The following is a 27,791-nucleotide window of genomic DNA, read 5'->3' on the forward strand; positions in this document are numbered from 1 at the left end:
CTCCCAAGTAGCTGGGACTACAGGCACCTGCCACCACACCTAGCTGATTTTTTGGATTTTTAGCAGAGAGGGGGTTTTACTGTGTTAGCCAGGATGGTCTCAATCTCCTGACCTCGTGATCTGCCCGCCTCGACCTCCCAAAGTGATGGGATTACAGGAGTGAGTCACTGCGCCCGGCCTATTGTAAACTTACTTATAAAGTGTGAATAATTGTTACTTAGTTATCTCTTTCATGTTAAAGAAATGTGCTTTTGGAAAAGTCATCTTCATTGTTCAACAGAAATTAATTTATAAAATCCATTGAATATTCTCCTTTTTTTTCTGGTCTTGAAGAATCTTTCAGTATGTTTGTAATCATCTATTAGAACAATATATTTTATTCATGACAGGTAAAGCCTAAATAATTAATTTTCAGTATTTTTCTGGAATTGCTCAAATCTAATTAAAACTGCGAGCTAAAAATACTAAATCTTTGCAGACTTCCTAAGGAGGCCTCTTAAGAAGACTGATTTATGAGCCCTTCCTTCCTCCATCTAGCTCTGGATTGTTGGCGAAGTCAGTGCTTAAAATAGGTGTTTGCTTGTGGTCAGACCTTGCTGCTATTAATACCTATTAGATACCTAATATATTAGCTTTTATCTACTACTTTATACTTCTGTAGCACTTATCTCTTTGCAAAGTACTCTTCACACAATTATTTCAAGTTTTGCAAAGAAACATAGGAAATCAGTCTTAGCCATAACCCCATCTCACAGATGAGAGGTCTAAGACCAATAGCCTCAGTCCCAGTTAGTTCTGTGGGCTGAATTGAGATGTAACCTCAGGTCTTCTGATCCCAGTTGTTACGCCACAATGCCTTACTTCCCATTTTGATGAATCAGAGTGGAATTGAATCTAGAATGAGATCTTTATGTGCCATTTCAGATGCTAAATTATTTGCACATTAGAGGCAAAACATGCCTTCTATGTAGATGACTTATTTGAAAGTCACTTGCATAATTTCTAGCTAAAAGCCATTTCTGTCATCTCTACTCCATTCTCTGAAACCCACCATTTGTGTCAGAACTGGTTGAATTAAAGCAGTTTTTTAAAGGAAAACTTTAACGTCACTTAATTTATCATGTTCCTAGATAACCAGAAGCCCAGGCAAAGGCTGTGAGAATATAGAGCATAACTCAGCAAAATGTCAGGGAAGAAGCTGTGAAGAGGACTCTTAGGACATCCTGGGTTGCTTAGGAGAGACTAGAAGTGGCACTGGGGGATTAGGCGCTTAGAAGAAAATTCCCAAATTTGGGGGACAAAACATTAGGGAATGAGAGGAATGAAGAAAAAATCCAATTTTGTGGGAATCCAGCTTGATGTTTTAGTATAGGGTCTTTTTTCATAGCTTTCACCTGTTACGTGGAGCACAAAGACATAATGAACTACTCTGTACATAGGGGAAATAACATACCCAGTTTAGGCAAATCTGTGAGACTTCCCAATAATCTGTCAAATCCCAGCCACAGGATGCACATGAACCTCATCCTTCCTGTGTGAAACTCTCCACAAGTATCACGGGCCTGGAACATGTGAGATGTCACATGCACAAGCTGCTCCAAAGAACATATCTCCAGAGGGTTTAGGATGCCCCAGTTAAGATGCCAGACTCAAAATCAAGAAGATTTCATGAAACCTTCTTGTGTTTGCTAGGAAAGAACCCCGAAATCTATAAAATACTAACCCCAAGGAAGGTGACTCTTCATTCATTCACATAGTAGTTCCTGGCATTAATGGCTCCACTGAACTATTTCGAGGAGCTGTGTTTAATTTTGTGCCATCTCCTGGTCATTACATGTAATTTTCTAGTAAATAGTTTACTCTTCATAAACTAAATATTCATTTCTCTTGATGACAGTAAGCTGGATAGTCTGTTGTAGGAGTTGTCATTGTGGAAGAACCAGAGTAGACTTAAAATAAAAATTCTAAACAAGCTTAAAAACTGTGCAGATCTCCAGGGCCGTAAGGGAAGAAGTCACGGGGGGATTCACAAGGAGGGAGTCAGTAGCTGAAGGGCTCTAGCACAATGCCCTGAGCCTGCTTTCGCTGCAGGATTCCTGCCAGACCAGCTGCACACTGGTAGGAGCACTTGTTGGTTTGTCTGCACAGTCCCACAATTTTGTTTTCAAAGCAGAACACAGCAAAATTGAGCTTTCAATATTTTGTTTTCTCATCTCTAGCAAAGATGTATTCCACTGGGCTACGTTTTTGATTGCCTGTCCTGAAGCGATGACATCTGACTGTTTCCTTCCTACATTCAAGCACTGGAATTCTAGCCCCAGGCCTTTTAGTTTTGGCAGAACTCTTACAACTTATCCCCCATCCAGAAGAATTAGCCAACTAGCACATCAGCAAAATTGAAGAGATAGTGATAGGCAAGATTTTTGCATCAGTAGCCCCGGACCAAGAGCTTGCCACAGCCTGGTTGTTGCCTCCATTCTATGGTTTCCTAAGACTTTTTTTTTTTCCTTTTTTAAAAAAATTTTCAGAGGAGTATGTTAAAAGGCAACCTCAATGAGGCCAGACTCCAGGAGACATTCCAAGACAAGCTCCACCTTTGTAAATCCCATGAAGGTTTATGAGCTGTAAAGTTTGCATTACTTTTTATAAAAAAAGAAATGGAGACATTGCAATTTCAGAACTCAGATGCTAAAACTATGCTGACCAGAAAGTAAGGCAAGGCCCCAAGGAGAAGCATTCATGCTTTGCAAAAGAAAGCATCACATTTAGTTCTAGAAACTGCTGGGAAGGCAGATGCACGCTCACAGCCCTAATAGTGACCTCCACAAACCATTGCTTCTCTTGCTTTGAAAAGTAATTGGAATTTTGGTTCCTACACAAAGACTTCTCAAGATATCTCCAAAGAGATCAACCTGTGACCCTGCGTAGAAAACACAGTTTTGAGACTGCCATTTTTAATAAATTACTTCCCATTATGGCCCACTATCAAATTTTTCTTCAAAAGTCATAAGAAAAATGACAGTACTGAAAGTTTGGGAATGTCTTTCCGAGTAAATGCGGATTCAAGAAAGCCGCACGTGAGGCAGGTGACGGTTACTCCAGCCACTGCAGGAGCGTTGCTGCTGGCAGGGCAGGAGCAGGGGCCGTGGACGTGCTGCAGATGAAAGAAGGTGGAGTGAACAATGTGGCATGCTCGGCCCACTGGCAGCAGAATTAAGAGTCCTGGCACTTCAGCAGTCGCCCCAGTTGCTCTTGGTGAGCAAAGTTTGCCTCGCTAGAAGCCAAGATTTGTTCATGGTTCTAATCCAGCCAGTTTCTTTTATGCACACTAGAATCTCTTTTTCATAAAATCTTAGGTTCTCAAGACTTGAAAGGGCATTGTGACCCGTTCCTTCCACCTCTGCGCTAAATTTTATCTACAGCATCAGAAACAGAGTCTTTTCTCAAACAATAGAGAGTTGTCATCCAATTCGGTTTGTTAGGCAGATCTTTTTTAAAGGGAACAAAATGTACCTCTGTTGTTATTTTCATCCCCAACTCCTAATTCTGCCCCCTGAGTAGCTCTCAGCTGCGTAACTGCTCTTCTGGGCAGTTACAGTCTGAAAGCAGTTACCTTCCTCTTTGTTCATTACTGTGAAACAATTCAGGCTTCTTCCAGGCAAGCAAATATTTCTATTCATAATCATGTGTGGCATTGTGGAGAACGTTGTCTGTGGGTCTCCCACCACATACTTTCCCCAAGAAGAAAACCAGGAATTCCACCATGATATTCTCCTCAGATACAAAACATGACATTTTGAAAAATGGTAACAGCTATCTGTATAGTTTAATGGAATTAGGTAAGGACGAAAACAGGAACAGTTTGATCAGAGAAACAACCCTGTAGCATAGTGGTTAGAGCACAGATATCACAGCCAGATGTCCTGCATGGGAATCCTGGCTTTTCTGCTTCATGATTGTGTGATCCTGGGCAAGTCAGTTAACCTCTGTGTCCTCTGTGGCCTCGGTCCCCACATCTGTAAAGTGGACACAGTAATAGTCCTTGTCTTATGTAGTAGACATGAGGATTAAATAAAATGAGTTAGTATTTGTAAAGCCTTAGAATAGTACCTGCCACGTGGTAAGTTACAATTTCACAAAGGTGAAAGTGTCCTACTGGGTCAGGTCTCAAGAGAAGCAAAGAGCAAAGTATTAAATTAAGCCCTTTGGCCAGGCACGGTGACTCATGCCTGTAATCCCAGCACTTTGGGAGGCCGAGGTTGGTGGATTACGAGGGCAGGAGATCAAGACCATCCTGGCTAACATGGTGAAATCCTGTCTCCACTAAAAATACAAAAAATTAGCCGGGTGTGGTGGCGGGCACCTGTAGTCCCAGCTACTCGGGAGGCTGAGGCAGGAGAATGGCATGAACCCGGGAGGCAGAGCTTGCAGTAAGCCAAGATCGCACCACTGCACTGGGTGACAGAGCGAGACTCCATCTCAAAAGCAAAACAAAAAAAAGTAAGCCCTTATTCCAGGTGTTTAGGCTTCAGTGCTCTTGGCTCTGCCCAAGGAGCCTAATACACACACACACACACACACACACACACACACACAATACTGACAATTCCTCACCCTCCTCTTTTCTAATTCTTTTCACACAATTCAAGTTACTGACTGAGATCAGCTGAAATTCCTTAGCATATCAACAAACGCTCTCTGAAATTTAAAAATAGGAATGAAAATGGGTTTTCTCCCTGACTTGGGGTGGGAGTGGTATTGCAAAGCCCCCTTTCATACTTTTCCACTGAATTTGCTCACCATGAGAGCCGCAAGATTGTGAACGAGCACCTGGAGCTGCAGGGCCTGAGCACAGTCATTGACCTGCTTCTGCTCCTGGTGATGACTTGCAGGGAGGGACTTAACCTCACTCCTGGATGTGGAGGCCTCACAATGCCTGCCCATCGTCACTCATGTACTGGGAAAATTACAGTAGTCACTACCTCCATAGTTTTTAGAACATGACAAGTTTTCAATTAACACTCCATTTTTCGTATGAAAACACTTTAATGGAATCTCATTGGTGGCATATAAAAGCTAATAAAGTCAGAAATATTTTGATAGACTGAAATTGTTCCAAATATTGAAAAATAGCGGCATCATGCCGTCTGTTCACCTGAGTTGCCACCTGTATTAGTCTGTTCTCATGCTGCAAATAAAGACATACCCCGGACTTGGTAATTTATAACAGAAAGAGGTTAATTGACTCACAGTTTCACATGACTGGGGAGGCCTCACAATCATGGCAAAAAGCAACGGGGAAACAAGACACGTCTTACATGGCAGCAGGCAAGAGAGAGCTTGTGCAGGGGAACTCCCCTTCATAAAACCATCAGATCTCATGAGACGTATTCACTACCATGAGAACAGTTTGGGAGAATCCACCCACATGTTTCCATTATCTCCACCTGGCCCCGACCTTGACACGTGGGGATTACTACAATTCAGGGTGAGATTTGGGTGGGGACACACCCAAACCATGTCCCTGCCCCTTCATTCAAACCCATGAAAGGATTCTTTCCATGACACATCTGCCTGGCACAGTGATAGTGTGCAGGGTTCTTAAATTCCTCCAGCAAGTGTATGGATGGATATAGAGGAGGTACAATTCCATCACCCCAAATCGATGGAAAATGGAATATCTGACATAGTGTATTCCCATGGTAGTGGGACTCTGTGTAGCTTGCACCACAGTAACTTTCATAATGGACAGCTAATTAACTCTCTGTTAAAAAGCAAGTAACAAGTAACAGGTTAAGAAACATATTGCCACATAAATGAAAAAAATTAATATTTCTAATACATAATCTTAGCAATGAAGAAGAAAATTACTCCAATGGAAAAATAGAGAAAAGACAAAAAAAGAAATTAAAAGGAATTTTAAGTGGCCAATGTAATGTAAAAGTTCAGTTCAATTATCATTAGGATAAAACAATGTAAGTTAAGGAAAAAACTAGATATCTTTTTTTTTAACCCATTATATTGGTAAATATGTGAAAAGTTAATTGTCCACTCTAATCTCCAACCTTGTAGCCTTGTCCCTGGTTACAGTGTTTTAGCCATTCTTCCCTTTTTTCCAAGGAGATCTTATATGGACTAATAGGGTTGTTTGTCTCCAGGGTCCTCACCCTCCTGTTTGCTCAGCCTAGAATGTCTTTCCTCCACTCTGTTATACCTAAATGCCACTTCCCTAAGTCCCTTTGCAACTTTTAGAGTGTTCTCTCCTTTACTTTTCGTATTTTTTTTAACCTTTTTTAGAGAAGGGATCTGGCTCCGCTGCCCAGGCTGGAATGCAGTGGTGCAATCTTAGCTCATTGCAGCCTTGACCTCCTGGGCTCAAGTCATTTTCCTGCCTCAGCCTCCTGAGTAGCTGGGATTACAGGCTTGCACCACCACACCCGGGTAATTTTTAAAATTATTCTGTAAAGATGGAGTCTCTCTATGTTGCCCAAGCTGGTCTTGAACACCTGGGCTCAAGTGATTTTCCTGCCTCTGCCTCCCCAAGTGCTGGGATTAGAGACTTGAGCCACCATGCCTGGCTTTTCCTTTTCTTTTACTTCCTGAAACTTACTGTAATTTTCGATCACGTCACTGCTTGTCATTATTGTATCTCTTCTGCTCTGGATGTAACTACAGAAGGGCAGGACCGTGGGTGGTTTGCTCATCCCCGGAAACACAGTGACCGATACGCTGCTTAGGTTATGACAGCTACTTCATATGTATTTTCTAAGCAGGTGGAGAATTCATGGCTATGTGATGATGTGGGTTGTTTTGTTTTGTTTTGTTTTTGAGACAGAGTCTTCCTCTGTCACCCAGGCTGGAGTGCAGTGGTAAAGTCATGGCTCATGCAGGCTCGACCTCCCAGGCTCAGTTGATCCTGCCACCTCAGCCTCCCCAGGAGCTAGGACCACAGGCATGTGCCACAATACCCTGCTGATTTTTGTATTCTTTGTAAAGGTGAGGTTTTGTCATGTTGCCCAGGCTGGATGTGAAGCTATTAAGTCTCTCAAAAAGTGTTCTGCTTATATAGTATGTTTAGTCATATGATATTGTTGTTTTGTAGGCAGAAATACTCAAATACCACCAGTTTCATAAGGTTCAACTTAGAACCTAATACAATTTTCCAAAGACATTTTTAGTTATAAGTTTGAAAAGTCATAAGCTGGCCGCACACGGTGGCTCACGCCTGTAATCCCAGCACTTTGGGAGGCTGAGTTGGGCGGATCACAAGGTCAGGAGACCGAGACCATCCTGGCTAACACGGTGAAACCCCGTCTCTACTAAAAATACAAAAAATTAGCCGAGCGTGGTGGCGGGCCACTGTCGTCCCAGCTACTCAGGAGGCTGAGGCAGGAGAATGGCATGAACCCGGAAGGTGGAGCTTGCAGTGAGCTGAGATTGCACCACGGCACTCCAGCCTGGGCAACAGAGTGAGACTCCGTCTCAAAAAAAAGAAAGAAGAAGAGTCATGAGCAAGGCCCTTCTTTTACTATGTCTTGATCTGAAGATATATCCATATCTATGGATGTGTAAAGGGGCAGCCGTATTCACAGCGTTATTCATTATTAAAAAACCAAAAAGGACGGAAACAGACTGTGCCCAACTCAGAGGAACTAGCTAAATAAATTAAGGAACATTCATGCATTGAAATAGTTGGTGGCCGTTACACATGTATTTTTTAAGAACATGGGGTGCCCTGACATTTATTTTATTACAAGAAGTTAAGTCTGTTACATTGCAGTCTGTGAGCTTTCTCTCTCTCTCTCTTTCTCTCTCTCTCTCTCTCTCTCTCACACACACACACACACACACACACAGAGAGAGAGAGAGAGAGAGAGAGAGAGAATGAGAGGGAGAGAGAAAGAATGAGAGGGAGAGAGAACAGAAAGAAGTCCTGAAGGATATGTACCAACATATTAACAGTGGTGGGATTACTCATGATTAAGTGAATATATGTTACTTGTGTAATAAGGAAAAATCCTTTGAAAGTATTAAGTTCTAGAGGCTATTAAAATTATAAGTAGATAGATATTTAGATATCTGGATGACAGATAAATAGAGAAAAGAGAGAGTAGGAAGAATTATCATTCAATTGAGATCCTACCAAATCATGAGTGACTTGCACCTAATACAGTTATATATCAGAGTTCTTAATTTTATAATTGCAGTCTGGAATAGTAAATGTAAAATTCTACCATTTAAAATAAGCTATTCTTTATTTATTTTAAACTAAAAGGCTTAGAAAAATCAAGGATACCATCGGTAGGTCATACCATGGTGCTTTTAGACAAACAATAGGCATTTACCTATAGAGACATCAAAGACCTCTTTTTCTAAATTTAAGACACATTTGCCTTTAAAACAGAATTTCAAAAAAAATTTATCTTTAATAACTGCCTATGTATTTGTTTTTGACAAGATGTTTTAGTTATTTTACTCTCTTCAAAGGATAGAGAGAAACTCATGAAGCAAATGTGACCAGATCATGTAGGTTTTATCCATGGTATTGTAAACCCAAAAGTATCTGAAATAGGTCTCAATCAATTTAGAGGTTTGTTTTTGCCAAGCTTAGGGATCATGTCCCATGACACAGCCTCAGGAGGTTCTGAGAACATGTGCCCAAACTGGTTAGGTTACAGCTTGATTTTATACATTATAGGGGATGGAAGCCACAAGCAAAGATGTAAATTGATACATGTAAGGTGTACATTGGCCAGCCCAGAAAGGGGGAACATCCACGTCATACGTGGATTTAAAGATTTCCTGATTGGCCATTGGTTGAAAGGCTTAAGCTCTGCCTGAAGAGTTGAAATCAGCTTTAGTTAAGGTAAGAGGGTGGGAGTTGTAGAAGCCAAGTTCTTGTCATGTAGATGAAGTCTCCAGGTAGCAGGCTTCAGAGACAGTAGATGCTAATGTCTTTTATGGGATCTTAAAGGATGTCAGACTCTCCAAAGAGACCTCGTAAGGAAAGGAGCTTCTCTAAAGAATGTAAATTTCCTCCCACAAGAGACAGCTTTGCAGGGCCATTTCAAGAGATGTCAAATAAATATATTTCAAGGTAAAATACTTAGATTTACCTGAAGGCCTGCAGTCTGTCATGTGATGCTATACCAAAGTCAGGTTGGAATTTGGTATCTTATTGCCACAAAAAAGTCTGTTCTGTCAGTCTTAGGATCTCCGTTTTAATGTTAATGCTGGTCCGTGGTGCCTGAACTCCAAAGGAAAGGGTATAATGAGGCATGTTGGACCTCACCTTCCCTTCATGGTCCGAACTGGTTTTTTAGGTTTCTTTGGGCCTCCTGGGCTGAGAGGGGGTCCATTCAGTCTCTTGGAGACCTTAGAATTTTGTTTTTGTTTACAGCATCAAAAAGGAAGATCAGGAAATAATAACATATCTCTCACCACTCCTACTTTTATAAACCCAAGATCTCCCTCAGGTCAAGCATACACATTCTAACATTCCGTCCATCTACTCTATTGTATCAGACTCCATTAAACACTGTAAAAGAGTAAATTGTGGGAGAGGATAGCCAGATAGCAGCATCTGTCCTGAGGCCCCAGAGGCTGATAGAGGCATTTTCCTCTCACAGTCTTGCCAGTAACTTCTCAGCCCCTCAAAGGCTGTGTGGATGTGATTTTCTACTCACTCCTTTTTTGAAATGGTCTCAACATGCAACTTTTGAAATGCAAAATTTTTGTTTACAGTAAGCACTATTACAATCTTAAAGATACGGGAAAATATGTCTGAATCTGATCAAAATAATTCTGTTTCTTTGCACTGGTCTGGAATTGGTAGATTCTGAATTGCCTCAGTCACAACACCGTATGTTAGGGTACCCATGCATGTAGCACCATAACACCTTCATATCATCTGTGCACGTTTGCAGCTCACTCACACACTTCCTCTAATTTCTTTTATTGAGTTCTCCATTTCAGAAGGGGAGTGAGTTGAGATTCTCCAGCTCATCACATAAACAAGAGTGTTTTCTATGGCTCTAATTTATATTGCAGCTGTGGTTAATGCTGTGAGTGTTTACATAAAGACTGATGCATGGATACCTTTACAACAGCAGCTGGGAGACCACAGTCAGCCAAAACCTCAGCAAAGTACCATAAATCATTTTGAGTCAGCACCGAGACAAACCAAAAAATCTTTGTTTCTCTCTCCCGTTAATGCATTTGAATTAAACCATTAAACAGGGATGAAGGTGAAGTGTTGTAAAAGTTTTGCACAAATAGGACAGGGGAATGTTTGACTGTGGGCACCGTGAGTAGACTTGTATTACTCTGCACCTTTCATCCCAAATGCTTCATAGGCTGGTTCCAAATGTTCCTCTTGTTTGAATTACTGCCTGGGAAGAGACGTCTTGGCCGGTAAAATTGGGGAGAAATGGATGCTCCAAGGAAGATGGCCACAAATCTCTTTAGGTCACTAATAAATAAGGGGAACTTTTGGCTATTATAATGTTAGATTCAGAAAAGTCTGAACTTAATGCATACCTGTGGAACAGGATGTGATGGCATGAAGGCCTGGGATCTGAATGGCTAAGCATTTGTTCCACATTTATAACATTTGTTCATTTACAACAAATCTTTTGTGTTTATTTTATTTCTAATATTTATGTGCCAGGCACTGTTTAAGAACTGGACATTAAAAATAAAATAAAATAAAACTCTGGCTCCCTCCCCTCAAAAGGGAAGTGCAGAGTGCTTGGTGAAAGAGGGAAGTCACAGTACAAAAATACAACAAATCAAGCATGCCTGTCAGTGAGAGACCTAAGCTGGCAAGTGAGTGCAGTGAGTATCCAACAGCCCCTCTGTGCTTGGAGCGGCCTTGCCTCTGTTTTGACTTTGGTAAGACTTCTGTCTGTTTGACAGACTTGATGAAACATTTTCTTAGATGGCAGCGTACTCTGGAATCAGAGTCCATGGAGCCTCCTTCGATTTGAAGGCTTCTGGTTTTCCCTCCTAGTTCCCGTTTCCCTTTCTGTAATATGGAAACTGATACTTATTCAAAGCCAGAGACTTCATCCTCTCTTTCGTAATGGCATGTGTGAGCCTCCATGTATTGTTTCCCTGTGAGACCACAGCTGCAAGGCTGCCTCATGAATGGGGCACCACCACACCAATGTGTGGTATTGTTATTAAGGAAGGGGATGCTTATGAAATTTTGAATCTTCCTTAGACTAAATACATTAATCCATGTCTAAGTTCTTTGGGTTTGGTCTCCTGCCCTCTTTCTACACATTTTATTCCCCTAAAAATGCAGTTTTTGTATCTCCAATTTGACTTAAAGCAAATAGAGTATAAAATAAAGCAAGTCTGCTATAGTTATCAACCCCAGAAAAGCTTACAAGTTGTAGACAGCGCTAGTCTGGCTTGCTTTGAGCTGGACTACTGGAAAACCACAGAGAGAGGAAAATTCTGTAGTTTGTCTAAGAACGCTTTACCTTTCATTTTAGGTACGATTAAATGCCTCAAAATTTGAAAACACTATATATATAGACTTTAAAGTCTGATATTTGCTGCATTCTTTAAATGTGTATTGATTGCTTTTCAACTGGTTCAAATTTAAAACTCAGGGATTCTGCTCTGTGCCAAGAGATTAGTCAGACATTCTTTTATGTGAATGTAATGTTCACAATATTTATCAGTAAAAAGCATGAATCTGAAGAAAAGGCTTGGCTGTCACAGAGCTGTTACATCAGCCCCTCTCCGATGGCCTGGGGGAGCCAAGGCGACCCCCACCCACCGCCTGTGCTGCAGCCTGTCTCCTTTAACCAGACCTGGAAACTGCATCCTACAAAGTATCCCATCTAACCCATTTCAAGTTCTGTGCGTAAATCAGAGTCCCCCTTGGAGGCTTTGTTGAGCCAAGAACTTGAGCTTCCAAAGGGGTCACCTTTAAAAAATAATAATAATAAAATAAAATAGAAAAAAAAAAAAAAGCAAAACTCTGACCTCTGAAAGATTTGAAAGACGAATCAGATTACATGGAAAAGTGGCTGCCAGTCTCCGGAGAAAACAGAGGATGCGAAGCAAAGACATCCAGGAAGTGTGTGGCTCGCCCCCTCCTCCCGCGTGTGACCCATATCAGAAACGCAGTGCTCCTCCTTGGCCCTTGTGGCCACTAAGTGAAACAAAGTCACGAGTAAGACATTTGTAGTCTTTCTTTCACAGAAGATAGGAAGAGGTTGTGTGGCAGGAATGTCTGTTTCACTGTTAGACTACATAGTTGCTTAGACATATATGATAAAACCTCAGGAAATAGAAGGACTAGTTCAAAAAGGTGTTCAGTTTAATTGTGTTTCCTCCTCAATGACAGCATTTTACGTTCTTGCTGTTGAGAATCTTTCTGTTTATGCCTTTAATCTCCTTGCTCCAGCAAGAACATCTCACAGTGGTGGTGGCTGCTCCTCTTGGCAGGCTGATCCTACTGAGAGAACAGGGTATTTTGCCAAGTGTGCAGAAAATGGCCCGGACGTGATACTTTTTCATCAGCTCTTGCTTTCGGTTTTTTTCATTTTCAGTTATTCCTTTTCCTAAAAACTGAGTACTAAAAGGAAAAAATGCTCAACTTAGCATAAAATGGAAATCTGATTGTTGAGGGGGCTACCTAGGTGGAGTCACTGTGAACTGCTTTTTTCTATAGTTGATTTATTGGGCCCAGATTTTCATAGCCTCCTATTTTAAGCCTGTTTCATCTGCTTGATTGAACTGAGCCCATCCAGCTGCTAAGATAGTCACCAAAAAGACGTTCCACCCACTAGTGCACTGCAAATTTATAATAACCAGATAGTAATGGAGGAAAGATCTGGATTGTAGTATTTACTGATATTCATGGTATAAATACTCCTACCATGGGCGATGCCAAGCTGTGAACGTGACGCCGCTGAACGTGGAGTTGGATAGAGATCCCCAGCAGCTGCCACCGCCTCCAGCACACCTGGTCCCCCTGCAGTGGTCAGCCAGGAATGCCCCTAAGGGCCAAACCCTGAAGATCTGTGACCTCCTGAACCCTGACTCAAGTCGACACGTGTAGGCACTAGTTTCTGTAGCTTTCTTACCGTCCCAGTGCTCTCCCGTGGAATGCAAACTGAACCAGAAAAGGAAGCCTGGGGAGCTTCTGCCTAAGGTCTTAAATGAAGAATGAATATTTCTCTAACGAACAGCAGCCAGTCGGAGGGGGTGTAGCTAACTTAGAATGAGTGAAAGAACAACCATAAAGTCAAACCTCAGATTACAGTTCATCCATCACTTTTGGAAAAAAACAAAAAACAAAAAATATTGCTTACATTAAAAAACTTTTGGCTGGGCACGGTGGCTCACGCCTGTAATCTCAGCACTTTGGGAGGCCAAGGCGGACCGATCATCAGGTCAGGAGATCGAGACCATCCTGGCTAACATGGTGAAATCCCATCTGTACTAAAAATACAAAAAATTAGTCGGGGGTGGTGGTGGGCGCCTGTAGTCGCAGCTCCTCAGGAACCTGAGGCAGGAGAATGGCGTGAACCCGGGAGGTGGAGCTTGCAATGAGAGATCACGCCAGTGCACTCCAGCCTGGGCAACAGAGCAAGACAACGTCTCAAAAAAAAAAACAAAACAAAAAAACAAAAAACAAACAAAAAAAAAAACAGAAAAACAAAACAAAACAAAAAATACCTTTCACTTTTTGTATAAACCCTTTCATTTTGACATTTATCTCCTCCCTCTTTATTTTCTTCATGGAATGTGTGTGCATACAGCCTGATTATTTTTATTATCTGTCCCTCAGTATGCCACAAGATCCGTGGTCACTGCTGTATCCTACTCTCCATTATATTTGAGGGATCAATCAACATTTATGGAATAAATTGAATGAGTGTCTTGCCTTTACCTATCTCATGGATGTTATTAAATTAGGGGGTCTGTTTTATTTCCAGCATTTTAACCCAAAGGTAATACCTGACATTTAAGAGCAAAGCTAATTTAAATAATGACAGAACTAATCATGTAGAAATACGAAATGTTCTCAGGAGTATGGTACTTGAAATCAAAATCTTGAAATGTGTGAAGATTTTTCTATATACATTTAACAATACAGTTAATATTTTATTATATATCATGGCATATTTTTTATCAATTGTATTAAAAATGAAGAACCATTAACCACTGGTCCCTCTATATAATAAATAAACATTAAGGTCTTTTGTCCGAACTTTGTGTTTGACATATGTTCAGGGAAGACAAACAATAAGCTGCTATTATAAGTTTAAAGTAAATGTGCTTCTTTAGTTTTTATTTTTCATAAAATTTTTAACTATCAACGTGTCTACGACATTTCTTTATTTAATTTTAACAAGTGAACATGAACATTACTATTTGGCACACACTTCTGGCAAAGTGGAGTTTGTAGTTAGTGTAAAGAAAGCCACAAGCCATACAAAGTAATTGTAATGCCTTATAAGATGCCCCAAGGAATATAAAAGAAAAAATCCTCCGCCTATGGAAATGGAGAATGCTCCATTGAAATGCTTGCCGGTATTATATAAATCATGGCAAATAAGAAAAATGAAATTACCCTATTTTCTTCTTATTTGTCTCAAAAGAGAAATTTTTGTTGGGCAAAAATGCAGTTGTTTCTTAAGACACCTTATTGGTCAACTTTGCATGTGCTAATTTTCTCAGTCCTCTTGTGTCCTCGGCACATGTGTGGGGCCGCAACATCGGACCTGTTTTAACTTCTGCACAAATGACAGAATTCCCGACATTGCATTTATGTTCTCATGTGTATTTTTAAGGGACAGCCTCATAAACACCACCGATCTGAATATTTTTATAAGCTTGGTAAGCTCTTTATGAAGGATTTAAGTTTAAATGAATGACTTACTTATGGATTTGACCTTAATACACGTTCTATGCCTTTCCCCTAAGATAATTTTAGGGGAGTTTTGGCAAACAGACACTAAAAGCAAAAGTAGATAATGCAACAAGGATAAACTGAAACAACCACAAAACATAGCATGGTGTGCCAAATTAAAAAGAGAAGCAACACTAAAGCATGTTTATGTTCATTTTAACTCATACCTTTGCTTCAGAGTGTGTGTGTTGCAAGGGTTGGGTGTGTGTGTTGGGACGGAGTGGAGAACAGGGATTAGACTGTGGTGGCTTTGGACCATAGGTGCCCTCAGGCTCCTCAGCCATGCCTGCCTGCCAGCATTGTTCATTTAAACACTGGCTGAGAACCTTCAGTTAGTGGTGGCTACCATTTATCTACCACCTACTTTGTGCCAGAGACTGCTCAGATGCTTTGATTACATATCCTCATTGTGGTTATGGGAAGACTGTGTGACCTTCATTTTAGAGATGCCTTGACTGATTCATAGACCTACACCACGTGTCCCAGTATGATATCTGACCCATGGCAGGGAGGGAAGTGGGGATTCAAGGCCAAATTAATTTTGCTGCAAGCGTTGAATCATTGCCATCTGCCCTGCTGAAATTGCAGGCACGGGTACTTCATTTATGGGTTTGAGAGAAAACTGACAGAGGGAGATGAGCATCATGGGTGCAATTTACTCAAAGTATGTGCAATAGCAAGCTACTCTGAGGAGAGATGAAAGCTGAGTGTCATTGAAGCTACTGAATCATTTTATATTTGAGGCCTAGAAAATAAGTACACGTGAAGCAAATGTTAACTTACAAAGATGTTGTGGTGTTTAAGAGTCAAGACTGCCAGGCTGCCCTTAGGGAGATTCTCTAATGTGTCTTCTTGCTCAGACACAAGTCTTTGCTCTGCTTACACTGGACCACAGTAGATCCACCTTTGTTTGTTCCTGAAAGCACATCCCTGGAGGTGGAGTACAGACTTGGAATTATAACAATTCTCACTTTCTAGTGATTTGTCACTTAGGAAGTAATTTGCCTGGAGGTTTTTATCTGATTACATTTTTATCTCATCATATCATGAAGTTCATATAAGAATGAATAGGATGAAATCTTATGCAAGCGTCTTAGAATTTCACATAAACCAGAGAACCGATCCATTATAGAAGCAGAGTGTAGTAACAGTCTGAAGTCAAGTTTAAGCAGTTTTCTGGGCAAATGTAATGTTAGGAGATGGTGCAGGAAACTCCTGTTCGTCTAGCTTTCAAGTCACTGAAATTATGGTTACTGGTATTATCTTCTGTAGTTCACTTTTATGAGAAAGAAACAAGACAAATGAGCAAATGTATATTAGAGGTTTATTTTTTAAAGCAGCTTTCAGAGCATATCATGGAGCCCGTTCAAAGGCAGCTCAGAATTTCAGACTTATACAATAAAGGTCTATTCTTCATAATGAAGAACACGGCCATATGCTTAAGTATTTTCTAAATTGTCTAAAACAGATGGCTTTATTTTGTGTAGTTTTGGTGTTCTGTGTGTTAATAGTTCTTTGAAAAGTAAAATCTGTGTATGGATTTTGTAATAACTGCATTTACACAAATACGCAGTCAGCCAGCTCGCACCTCCAGGCACTCACAGCTTATGAGTCCTGCCTGAACCCCCGCCTGCCTGCCCATCGCCTGCTGCACATCTGGTCCCAGGACAGTCGTCTTCTCTGTTTCCTCTGCTCTCAGACTCCTCTGTCTGTTCATGCCATGCTCCTCTACCTGTGCTAAGGGTCTTCTCCTCACTCAGCTACTAAGAAATCTTGGAATGTCCTTCCCTCTGTGTTGTCAACCTCTACTTAGTCCCTGGTTCCTACCCTTTAGTTTATAAGGACTCCCATGGGTCTTGTGCTAAAGGGCCACCTTGTCCTTTGGCCTCACCTCATCTTCCAGTTTGTCTGGCTCATCTGCCACCTGCATTCTCATCCCTTTCCATTTCTGTTTTTTCTGGCCTTTTAAAAGAGAAGTCTGTCCTCGTTGTCTCCCCTTCTCTACCTTCCATTTAGTTCACAGCTCACTACTCCATCACACTTATCTTTTCCCAATTCCACTGAAACTTTTTTGATACACATCACCAATCTTCTCCAAAAGGCCTATGATGAATGATCACCTCTAATCAAAGCTGGCCTCTGCTAGATTTGACTCGCTCTTTCTTAAAACTCCTCCATGCACATTCTTTGTTTTTGAGACGGAGTTTTGCTCTTGTTGCCCAGGCTGGAGTCCAATGGCAGGATCTTGACTCACTGCAACCTCTGCCTCCCAGGTTCAAGCGATTCTCCTGCCTTGACCTCCCCAACAGCTAGGATTACAGGCGCCTGCCACCATGCCTGGCTAATTTTTGTATTTTTAGTAGAGACAGGGTTTCACCACGTTGGCCTGGTCTCAGTCTGGTCTCAAACTCCTGACCTCAGGTGCTCTGCCCGCCTCGGCCTCCCAGACTGCTGGGATTTCAGGCATGAGCCACCGTGCCTGGCCTGCACATTCTTATACCTCCTTTTGTTGTCTTAAGTAGTTCCTCTTTCTTGATCTGCTCTTTAAATATTACTAATTTTCCCCAGATTCTATGATTAGCCATCTTGTGTCTCTAAATACTCTTACCGACGTAGCAGAAAAAGAACACAAAGTTTGAAGTCATGGAAACCTGGGTATGGATGAGTTGTAACAGCATGTTCACTATATTTTCAACAAAATTGCATGAAGGCTGTGTGTCTGAGCTTTCTCATCACATTTTATCAAAAATCTAATTTTAATGTCACATACTACCCACTATATTTAAATAGCGTATATAAACATTTTATAATTACTGCATATTTAGGCTGTTTCCGGTGTTCATGTTGGATAACTGCCAGGAATTTTCAGTCCCTAACTGTTCCGATAACTTTCTACTGACGAGTGCTGTATCTCCTAAAAGACACTGGGCTGTGGGGGTTGGCTTCCTTCTTTCTTTCTGTGATTCCCAACACGCACACGATGCACACACTCTCTTAACTGCCCAATTGCCCCGTTGTTTCTGAGAGTGGGACGAGATGTAGAAAGATCTAAAAAACACAAAAAACTAGCCGGGCGAGGTGGCGGGCGCCTGTAGTCCCCGCTACTTCGGAGGCTGAGGCAGGAGAATGGCGTGAATCCGGGAGGCGAAGCTTGCAGTGAGCTGAGATCCGGCCACTGCACTCCAGCCTGGGCGACAGAGCGAAACTCCGTCTCAAAAAAAAAAAAAAAAAAAAAAAAAGAAGTCAGGGGAAGGTGGGGTGATCGTGATCATGATAAGAGCAAGAGTCTGGCTTTCTCAGAAGGCGGCTTCTATTCAGGAAGGACACAGTTGCCCAGTTTCTATTTAGTGCGAATCTTGTGTTTCTGAATTAGGGGAACACTGTGGGAAAAGAATGAAACATACTTGTATCTTCTTTAAGGCTGGCTTGTTTGCTTGGTTTCCATGGGAGACATATGCCTACAGCACAACAATTTGAGTTTTGCAATTCAGTTAAATTGACCTACTAGTGAAAATTCCTTTACGATTCTATTTTCAAGGTTCTTCAAGGGATTTTTACTAGTAGCTCAACTTACTCTGTGTGTGTGTGTGTGTGTCTACTTTCCAGTGTGTCTATAGCGACTTTAGTGGGAAGTTGGTAGAGGAAGCATTATAGACTGAGAATCAGAACCAATCTTAAACCAGAAATCTTGTAGTCAAGGATTATCTTGGAAAATTCATTATTTGATGATGGAGTTAATGATTTAGGATTCATGTTTCATTTGAGAGTAATATGAGAGTAAGTTTTGGAAAGAAACCATGTTAAGGTGTTGCAGCACCCTCCATGCATAGATGAGAGTGTTGAAGCCTGCATGTTTGTGAACAGACCTGCCCTAGTCTCTACAAAGAGTGAGTAGCTGTGGCAGGGTCTTTTCAACCTGACTGGCCAACCCAAAATGAGGGCATAACACATGTGTTGAGCTCATTCAATACCTTCTTGAGTTGAGATATTTGGATTTTAAAAAATTCCTAAGGGACAAAAAACCTAATGTAGTATTTGTTTGCACTTACTGGGACAACAAAAGAAAATTGAAACATTCAAAAGCGAAAATAGGCCAGGCGCGGTGACTCAAGCCTGTAATCCCAGCACTCTGGGAGGCCGAGATGGGCGGATCACGAGGTCAGGAGATCGAGACCATCCTGGCTAACACGGTGAAACCCCATCTCTACTAAAAAATACAAAAATTAGCCGGGCGAGGTGGTGGGCGCCTGTAGTCCCAGCTACTCGGGAGGCTGAGGCAGGAGAATGGCGTGAACCTGGGAAGTGGAGCTTGCAGTGAGCTGAGATCCGGCCACTGCACTCCAGCCTGGGCCACAAAGCGAGACTCCGTCTCAAAAAAAAAAAAAAAAAAAAAGCGAAAATAGTAGAAATTAATAATGATAAACATTCATCAGTTCTATTCCGGGAAGTTAATATAAGAAATTTTGAACCTCAAGGGCAAATGTATTGGCTGCAGATATGTCATATGTGGGATTAAAAGATTAAAGACAAACATCTACTAGACAGACAATGGACACGAAGAGACAATTCACACAACATACACATAAAATGTTAAAATTGCTGACAAACCTAAGAAAATTTATTTTATTACTAATTATAAAAATGTAAGTTAAAATAAAATGTTTTGTAAAAGATAAAAAAGATTTATAAAAAGCTCAATTCAGTGTAAAAAAACAATTCAATTAAGCACATGTATTTGAATAAATTTGAGGGTTACAATTTTGATAGTGTTAATCAAAATTTTACATATATGTATAATTATACTCCTAGGAATTTGCCCTAAAGGAATAATTGAATGAATGTTAAAAGATGTAGGTAAAGTTGCTCATTGCATTGTTATGTATAATAGCAAAAATGTAGGTATAAATTTACACATTAATCAGAAATTAAATTTTGTTGATTTATGGAACACTATATAAGCAGTAAAGTGATTACATGGCTATATTTGTAAACACTGAGTTAATTATATTTTAATATGTAATTAAAGCAGGATTTAAAATAGAGTGGTTGTATTTTATATGTGCTGGTCTTTGTGGGTGTCTGTGCAAAAATAAAAGATTTTTAGTATTTTCCTGTTTTGTAAATCATTATGTTATTTTACAAATAAGGAAAAATATAAAACTATTTATTTTGTAAAGCACACTATTAAACATATGTTGATCGTGAGACTGATGAATTCTGACTTTTGTCTTTTATGAAGGGATCACCCACTCATCATATAAGATAATAAAATATTAAGACATTATGAAAACTGACAAAGAATACATGGGATAAAAAGCAAAATATAGACAACAGCAATTGTCATATACTTAAGGTTGTGCCATATAGATATTTATGATCAGATCGGGGAAAAGAGACATTGCAAGAGTATTAGGTAGATGTGAAAATGATATTTTAAAAAATAATATGTCATTAAATATGAAAACTATTAATTAAGGGATGATAAATAATCTTTAGTCTTACTTCTATCTCTACAATTACTTTTAATCTATCAATGATAAATCTCATGTGGGAAATAGGACTTGGAAAATTTTACAGGTCTCACCATTTAACCTAAAAGGCTGAAATTACTCATTTGCTGAGAAAATTGTGTTCCTCGGGTACATATCATCCATTAGAGCAGTCATTTCTGGGGTTAAGCAGATTTCAACTAAATTTCAACAGAAGAGCATCTTAATACTGGCTAAGTAAAATGTCACTATTGCTTAATTGAGAAGAAACATCTATTTTTCTCTTAGAATTTCACATTATGTTCAATGTTCAATGCATGGCAAAAACTCTCGGCTCCTTTGATTAGATATGAAAATCTTTTCCTCTTAAGAGTTAAAAGTAATGTAAATGAAGCTTCTGGCAGAAAAGTTATGAGTGGTACAATTTCCTGATATTTTAGTTTCATCACCAATTTCCGTGCCAGGCCACATGTTCAGCTGCGTGGCAGCCCCTACAGTATGTGAAAATATTTCCCTTTTTATAGGAATATGCTGGCAGAAAACCACCACTTCCATGAATTATTAATCCTTTTCTGCTGATTATTTTGAAAAAGCGGAGGGGCAGGTCCACGTTCAGGTGGCTCTCAGTGGCTCAGACATGCTTCACGAAAAACTGTTGAGTTGGATGAAAACTGTGCCTCCTTTGACCACCAGTTTTACCACCACATTAGGTAACCTAGAGGGAAAACGAAGTTACTTTTTTCTGTAGTAAAAACTGAGCAATGAATCCGTCGAAAGAATGATTGGTAAAAGTAATCAATGAAGAAACATGATGACCAAGTGAATGATGAATTTACAGTACGAAGACAGAGATGTCTGCTTTTCTAGTGACGATGTTCATGAAAATATAAAACTGCAAAGTGAAAGGAGCCTGTAAAAAACCCTTTTGTGTTATATTAAGGGAAGAGAAAGACCAAAGAGTAACTTGTCTAAGGAAATAAAGATGACCAAAGGCAGAGCTGTTATTAGAATTCAGGTGTCTGATTTCAAGTAACGAGCAAAGCCCTGTGGTTTTAAACCACTATTACAGAAAAATTAGAGGAAATAAAAAATAATTGCCCTTGTTCCATCAGCTGTGGAGAGTGTATTGGGGAATGACCTTTTGTCTATGTATATTTGTACAGAATGAACTCTCCCTGTGCTTGCGGAGTGTTAAGCAGAATTAACACAGGAGAATTCTCAGGGCCTGGATGGAAGGTCGTGTGCAAGGAGGTTTCATGACAGAAAACTTCTGTAGACATTCACAGGCTTCCAGAATTCATCATCACGCACTAAAGCTTTGTGGAATTAAAAAGGTGGTTTTAAAAAATTATTATTATAACCAGATGGCAGGAGGCGGGAGACACCTGATAGGGAGGAGAATAAAAACAGGAATATGGAGAAGGAAGGGAAGACTAGAACACAGTCCCCAAGACAATCCAATCCAATGAGTAAATAAGAACATTGGCCCTGGGGTTCCTAATCTCTAACCCTTGGTTTCCTCACCTGAAAAGGGGATGTAATAATAGTACTAATTTCACAGAGTATTTGAGAAACTTAAGTTAGCTAGTATATAGGAAGTTAGCACCTACTTGGTAAGGGATTAATAAGTGTAAACTGTTTATTGCTGTGTTAATTTGGGGGAAATGCCACTCTTGATTTAAAATAGGACTAAAGATGGCTAGAAATTGTTAAACATGCTTTCCTTACCACCTAAAATTTGGGTGCTCAAGGAATTGTTCTTATTTTCATTGTTTATATTGAGTGCTCTTTGAGATACAGGTATCAGAGCCCCGACTTAAAATGAGAATAGGTGACACAGGTTATTTTTTCTTGCCTGTAACTGGGAAGTGAGGGAAGGCGAGGGCGTCCTGCTGGAGGGCACGGAGGCAGATGGGGACGCCATGAGGAGTCACCCTCCTCTCTCCATCCCTGCTCCCCTCTGCACACGTGACCCATTCTTCCCTCTTACACACAGGCTGTTGCATGTGCCAGCAAACTTGGTCATGGGTGCGCCTGGCTTTCCGGCAGCTGAGGGGAGAGAGCTTCCTACCAGATAGGGGGAGAAACTGGCAGAGGTTCCATCTTGATGCTAATCGTGGTGCAGCAACGTTGTCAGAGAGGAGGGAAAACGGAAGCCACAGAGGTTGATAGATAGGGTGGAAGAGGGAGGGCGAGAGGAGAATGGACAGGCAGAGCTGGGTGCATTTATGAAGGAGCAATGGCTGGTTTACTTATTGAGGAGGAAACATCCTATCTGGAAGGCGCTTAAAGGCTGGTTTGTCACTGTGGACACACGTGGTAGACACTGGGACTTGCTCTGCAGCTAAATGTCGTTTAGCCCAAGGTTTGTTTACTGTCTCTGGACTCTGCCTTCTTCCACTCTGCATTTCAATTCTGTTGACTGGACACTGGATCTACAAAGGACAGTTTTTGAAAGTGAAGAATCACAATTCATTATTTCTAACGACTTCATCTAAGATTTGAAAGGAAAAAGTCCCTTCCAGGTATCACAGTTGGTCCTCTATATCTATGGGTTCTGCACCCACAAATTCAACTGACCTCTGATCAAAATTATTTGATAAAGCATATTTGAAAAAATGCAACAATGAAAACAATACAAATGTAAAAACAGTGCAATGTAACAACTATTTACATAGCATATATATTACTAGGTATAATTAATCTACAGATGATTTGAAGTATGAAGGGATGCAAGGTTATATGCAAATTCTACACTGTTTTATATCAGGGATGTGAACACTTGCAGATTTTGGGGTCCACAGGGGTCCTGGAATTAATTCCCTGTGAATACTGATGGATGACTGGGCATCCATTCTCCATGCTATATATTTTCCTTTTAATTATTGTTGCTGTTTCAGTTTTCCTGAAAAAATATAACATGTTTTAAACTTCTCTATATTATAAATCTCATTTAAAAAGTGTTGAATCAAGGAAGCCTGCCAGCTACTTTTGTTTTCTCTACTTCTTTCCCCATGTTGGACTGCTTTGGCGAAAGTGAATAATATTACCTTACCATGTAAAGTATGGTTAATGGCTTTAAAAGAATTCCCCAGCAACTGAATAATGGGCTGCCAGAAATATTCTTGGTGCCAAAGGATCTGGACATGTCTGTTCCATTTATTGTGTGTTTCTTGTTTCATCATGACTAAGTGTTCACAAAAGACATAAAAATCCAAACCTCTAGGGTATGTGGAGTTTGAGGGCAGAAACCATATTTTAATATATCTAGTCTCATACCTAGCATATTAAGATGGTTAGGAAAATATCAGTAGCAAAAAAATGATGAGCTTGTGGTGTGTCAGATACTAAAATTATTAATTAAGTTGATTTCTGGTGAATAGAAAGAAAGCATTCTGCCACTGCTGTTGTGCCCGGTTGAGTGGCCTAATGTTTATTCTCAGGAGTACATTGTCTTGCACCGAAACCTTTTGACTTGTCCTGCCCATTTGAATAAGGTTATGTTTCTCAGAAATAGGAAGGTGGGGCTTATTTTTAAATTAAAACTCCCTGTTAAAAAGGCCTGACAATGTGGTATAGCAAAATCATTTAAATTAAATTTACCTGAATAATAAATTGAATCTATTAAGAAAAAAATTGAACCTACTAAAAATAAAAAATAGGAATAATACTGAAAATATCTGAGAAAACAATGGAAATGCAGAAAAATGTAAAAGGTGCTTTGTTTCTTCCATGAAGCAAGAGAAGTCAAGACGAGCAGCATCTCAACCTCCTCACCATCCAGTGCTTTCCTCACTCCGGGGACCCTCCACACTTGGCCTTTGCTTGGCCATCTGGTTCTCACTTTGGTAGGAGACTCATCTCTCCCACCTCGTAGTCCAGGCAGGCAGTTGCCATTGGCCTTGAACACATTGTGGCTTCCACAGGTTATGTATTCTCTGCCAGTCTCTTAATTGCTAGGATTTCAGGGGCAGAATAATTGTCTGAGAATTACACATCGTACACATGTATCAAAATATCACACTGTTCCCATAAATATGTGCAATTATTATGTGTCAATTAAAAAACAGTATTTTTAAAAAGAATTCCTGAGAAAGGGATTCTTAATTGTTTTGCATGTGACTCACAGGACCGAAGACAGTCACACGGGACCCACTCCCCGGGGCCGGGGACCAAGAGAAATTCCTGGACTGGTTAGCTGAAAGTCTGTGTTGTTTTTTTTTACTCCTACTCAGCAAAACATATTGGAATTCAGTCAGAGAAGAATGACTTCATCTAAGAATATAAGCCTGAATCTGCTTTATATTGTGTGTGCATATCTAATCCACATCTGAAATTTAGTCCTTTATTATTTATGAAAATTATTTAAAACACTCCATCATGACCAACTAGTATGAACCCAGGTTCCCTGGCAAAAGCCCATGATCACGATCTCCTGGGACTAGTTCAGTCCTTAGAGAAGGCCAGAGAATTGGCCCTGGGGCCTCCTACTCCTCTTGAGGAAGCCTAATGTCTAGGAGACACTAAGTGGCCACCCGAAGATGAAGCCTTTGAGGCAGAGTTCTCAAGAAATAAACCTAAGCTCCGTACGAGTTTATTTTGACTTTAGGAAAAGAAGCCAGGTAGCTTTACAGCTGCCTTTTAGCTGGGAACTCACTGCTGAACCCACCATTTCCTGTTTACAGAAGTAACTCTAACAGAAAGGCAAAAATTCTCAATAACTATCTGCTGTGATTATCAAGCAGCTAGGGCACAACACAATTAATGAATTTAGGGCTCAGTGGGTATTTACCTGCAATAGTTACTGAAATCAAAATATGTTTGCCGTTGACTAAGTATCAGGAAAATGTAAAAGAAATGCCACGGGTTAGCACAAATCCTTAATTTTGGTAAATGTAGAATTTTTATTAAAACAGTTTTTCCTAAAAATGAACACTTTTCCTTATATCATGTACTCAGAAAATTATTACATGCCTGTGACGTAGGGAAGAATTATTACATAGAAAAATTGTGTAACATCTTTTTTATACTCAGCTGTCCTCTTACGGATTTGGATATACTGTTTTTTATTTATATCAGTTGAAATAGCATGTTTGCGTTCTTCTGATTTAACATGTTTAGCTTAAAAAAAAAAAGAAAATGTGAATTCTGTGCTTCAACACTGGTGAGATAAAGGCATGGTGGGTGATGTGTTGGAACTTCAGAGTGTCACCTGGCTTTCCAGATTGCTCCACACAATTACAAGTTGAATTTTAGAATGTACAGCTGTTTAATTATGTTTAACAGGAGAGTTCCACCATACTTTTCTGAGCAGGACACGCTGAGATTTTTAGAGAATTGTTGAAGTGGCCTAGTGCTTTACCAGAGGGGTTGGCATAGAGAGTTCTGTCACATGCAGATTTTGTTGTTTTGTTTTTTCAAGATGGAGTTTTGCTCTTGTTGCCCAGGCTGGAGTGTAATGGCATGATCTTGACTCACTGCAAACTCTGCCTCCAGGTTCAAGCGATTCTCCTGCCTCAGTCTCCTGAGTAGCTGGGATTACAGGCGCCCACCACCATGCCCGGCTAATTTTTGTATTTTTAGTCGAGACAGGGTTTTGCCATGTTGGCCAGGCTGGTCCTCAAACTCCTGACCTCAGGTGATCTGCCTGTCTCGGCCTCCCAGAGCTCTGGGGTTACAGACATTAGCCATTGTGGCCGGCCACATGGCAGGTTATATGCACGTAAATCCCTATGTGGACTCAACTTCTGTAAATGCAGACTTTTTACTAAATTTCCTGTACTCTACAAAGGCCATCTGGGACTGGAGGTGGGGAGTGATGCATTTGAAGAAAAACTGGTCATCCTACCTAAACGTAAAACCAAATATCTAGCATGTGTGGAAAAGCCAGACAAAACTATCTGAGTCCTTGATGTGCACTGATTATCTTTCTCCCTTCCATTACAGGCTCAACATGGGAAAAGACATTCCGGCAGATCGGCTTTGAAAGGTAAGCAAGGGTTAGCATGTCTCCATTTTAGTTACTCTTGTCCCAATTTCTTCTAAGTAATTTTTTGATTATAAATCAATAGTCCTGTCACCACCCTTTTGGTAACTGTATGACGTTGATCAAGTCATCATTTTGCCCCTCCGAGCCTCAGTGTCTTTGTAGAGCATTACTTTATAAAGCCTTGCCTGTACACAGAGTGGAAATAAAGATGGAATGGCGCAATGGATGGGAAAGCGCCTCTTGAACTGTAAAACAGTACAGAAGGTGAGTTACGGAATTAGAGAATCCCAGGAAATGGTTGACTCTCCCCTAGCTTCATCACCTCATATGTCATAATCAGTCCTACAGTTTTAGAACAGAAAAGTTTATATTTGTATTGATGTCTTCCCAGTTATTAAAATTGTTAGATCTTTTTAGCCTTAAGTGAAAATGTAAGATGATGTTTTTCTTAGCTAAAAGTATCTCTATACCAGCATCTCCCCAAAAGAAACGAAAATAGACTCATTATCACATCAGTCAATGCAGTTTCTTTTCTTTTTCTTTTTTTCTTTTTTTTAAATTTTTTTGAGACAGGATCTTTCTCTGTCACCCAGGTTGGAGTGCACTGGCATGATCTCAGCTCACTGCAACCTCTGCCTCCCGGGTTCAAGTGATTCTCTTGCCTCAGCCTCCCAAGTAGCTGGGATCTCAGGCACCCACCACCATATCCGGCTAATTTTTGTATTTTTAGTAGAGACGGGGTTTCACTATGTTGGCCAGGCTGGTCTCGAACTCCTGACCTCAGGTGATCCGCCCACCTTGGCCTCCCAAAGTGCTGGGATTACAGGCTTGAGCCACTGCACCCAGCTGGTCAATGCAGTTTCTAAACCACCTGCCTTGGAATGAATGGCAGCATTTTGCACAGCTTTCTACTAGTGGCATTTAGCATCTTATCTCAAACTTTCAATGGAAATATAGCTATTGAAAGAAAAAAGTCATTTTAATTTTATTTTATTCTCACAGTAGATTTTGACGAGTTCTTTTTATGATAGTGAAAATGTGTTTTTCTCTGTATTGATCAAGCTGACAGAGCACTTAAAGCTTATAAAGGAAATGATAAAATACTCGAAAATGCATTATTTCTCCTGTAGCAATCGAGAATAGCGCATCACCAGACCCACTGTGGTAGCACTTTCTTTGCCATTTGTTACTTGATTCAAGGATGATTTATTTCGCTACCTACACACATCCAGTCACATCAGCACCATCGTTGTTTACTATCTCAGTAAGTGCTCATAATTTTCAAGGTATTGGGGGAAGCTGATTTGGGATGGTCAGATCCCACAGGCCAATTTAAAGAATGGAAAGTCATGCACAGCTTCAGTTCCACGTGAAA

The 27,791-nt window shown here is 40.4% G+C and overlaps 1 protein-coding gene across 5 annotated transcripts in view; it reads left to right on the plus strand.

The window, feature by feature from the left end:
• Positions 1–27,791, plus strand: part of PIEZO2 (piezo type mechanosensitive ion channel component 2) — a 468,788-nt gene that overhangs the window by 204,496 nt on the left and 236,501 nt on the right. For all 5 annotated transcript variants that reach the window (XM_007974699.3, XM_073006482.1, XM_007974697.3 and 2 more), the window contains exon 4: positions 26,374–26,416. In XM_007974699.3, coding sequence (XP_007972890.3) covers positions 26,374–26,416 — 43 coding nt within the window. The remainder of the gene's footprint in view (positions 1–26,373; positions 26,417–27,791) is intronic.

The sequence above is a fragment of the Chlorocebus sabaeus genome, chromosome 18 (assembly GCF_047675955.1).
Source record: "Chlorocebus sabaeus isolate Y175 chromosome 18, mChlSab1.0.hap1, whole genome shotgun sequence".
Classification (NCBI taxonomy): Eukaryota; Metazoa; Chordata; class Mammalia; order Primates; family Cercopithecidae; genus Chlorocebus; species Chlorocebus sabaeus.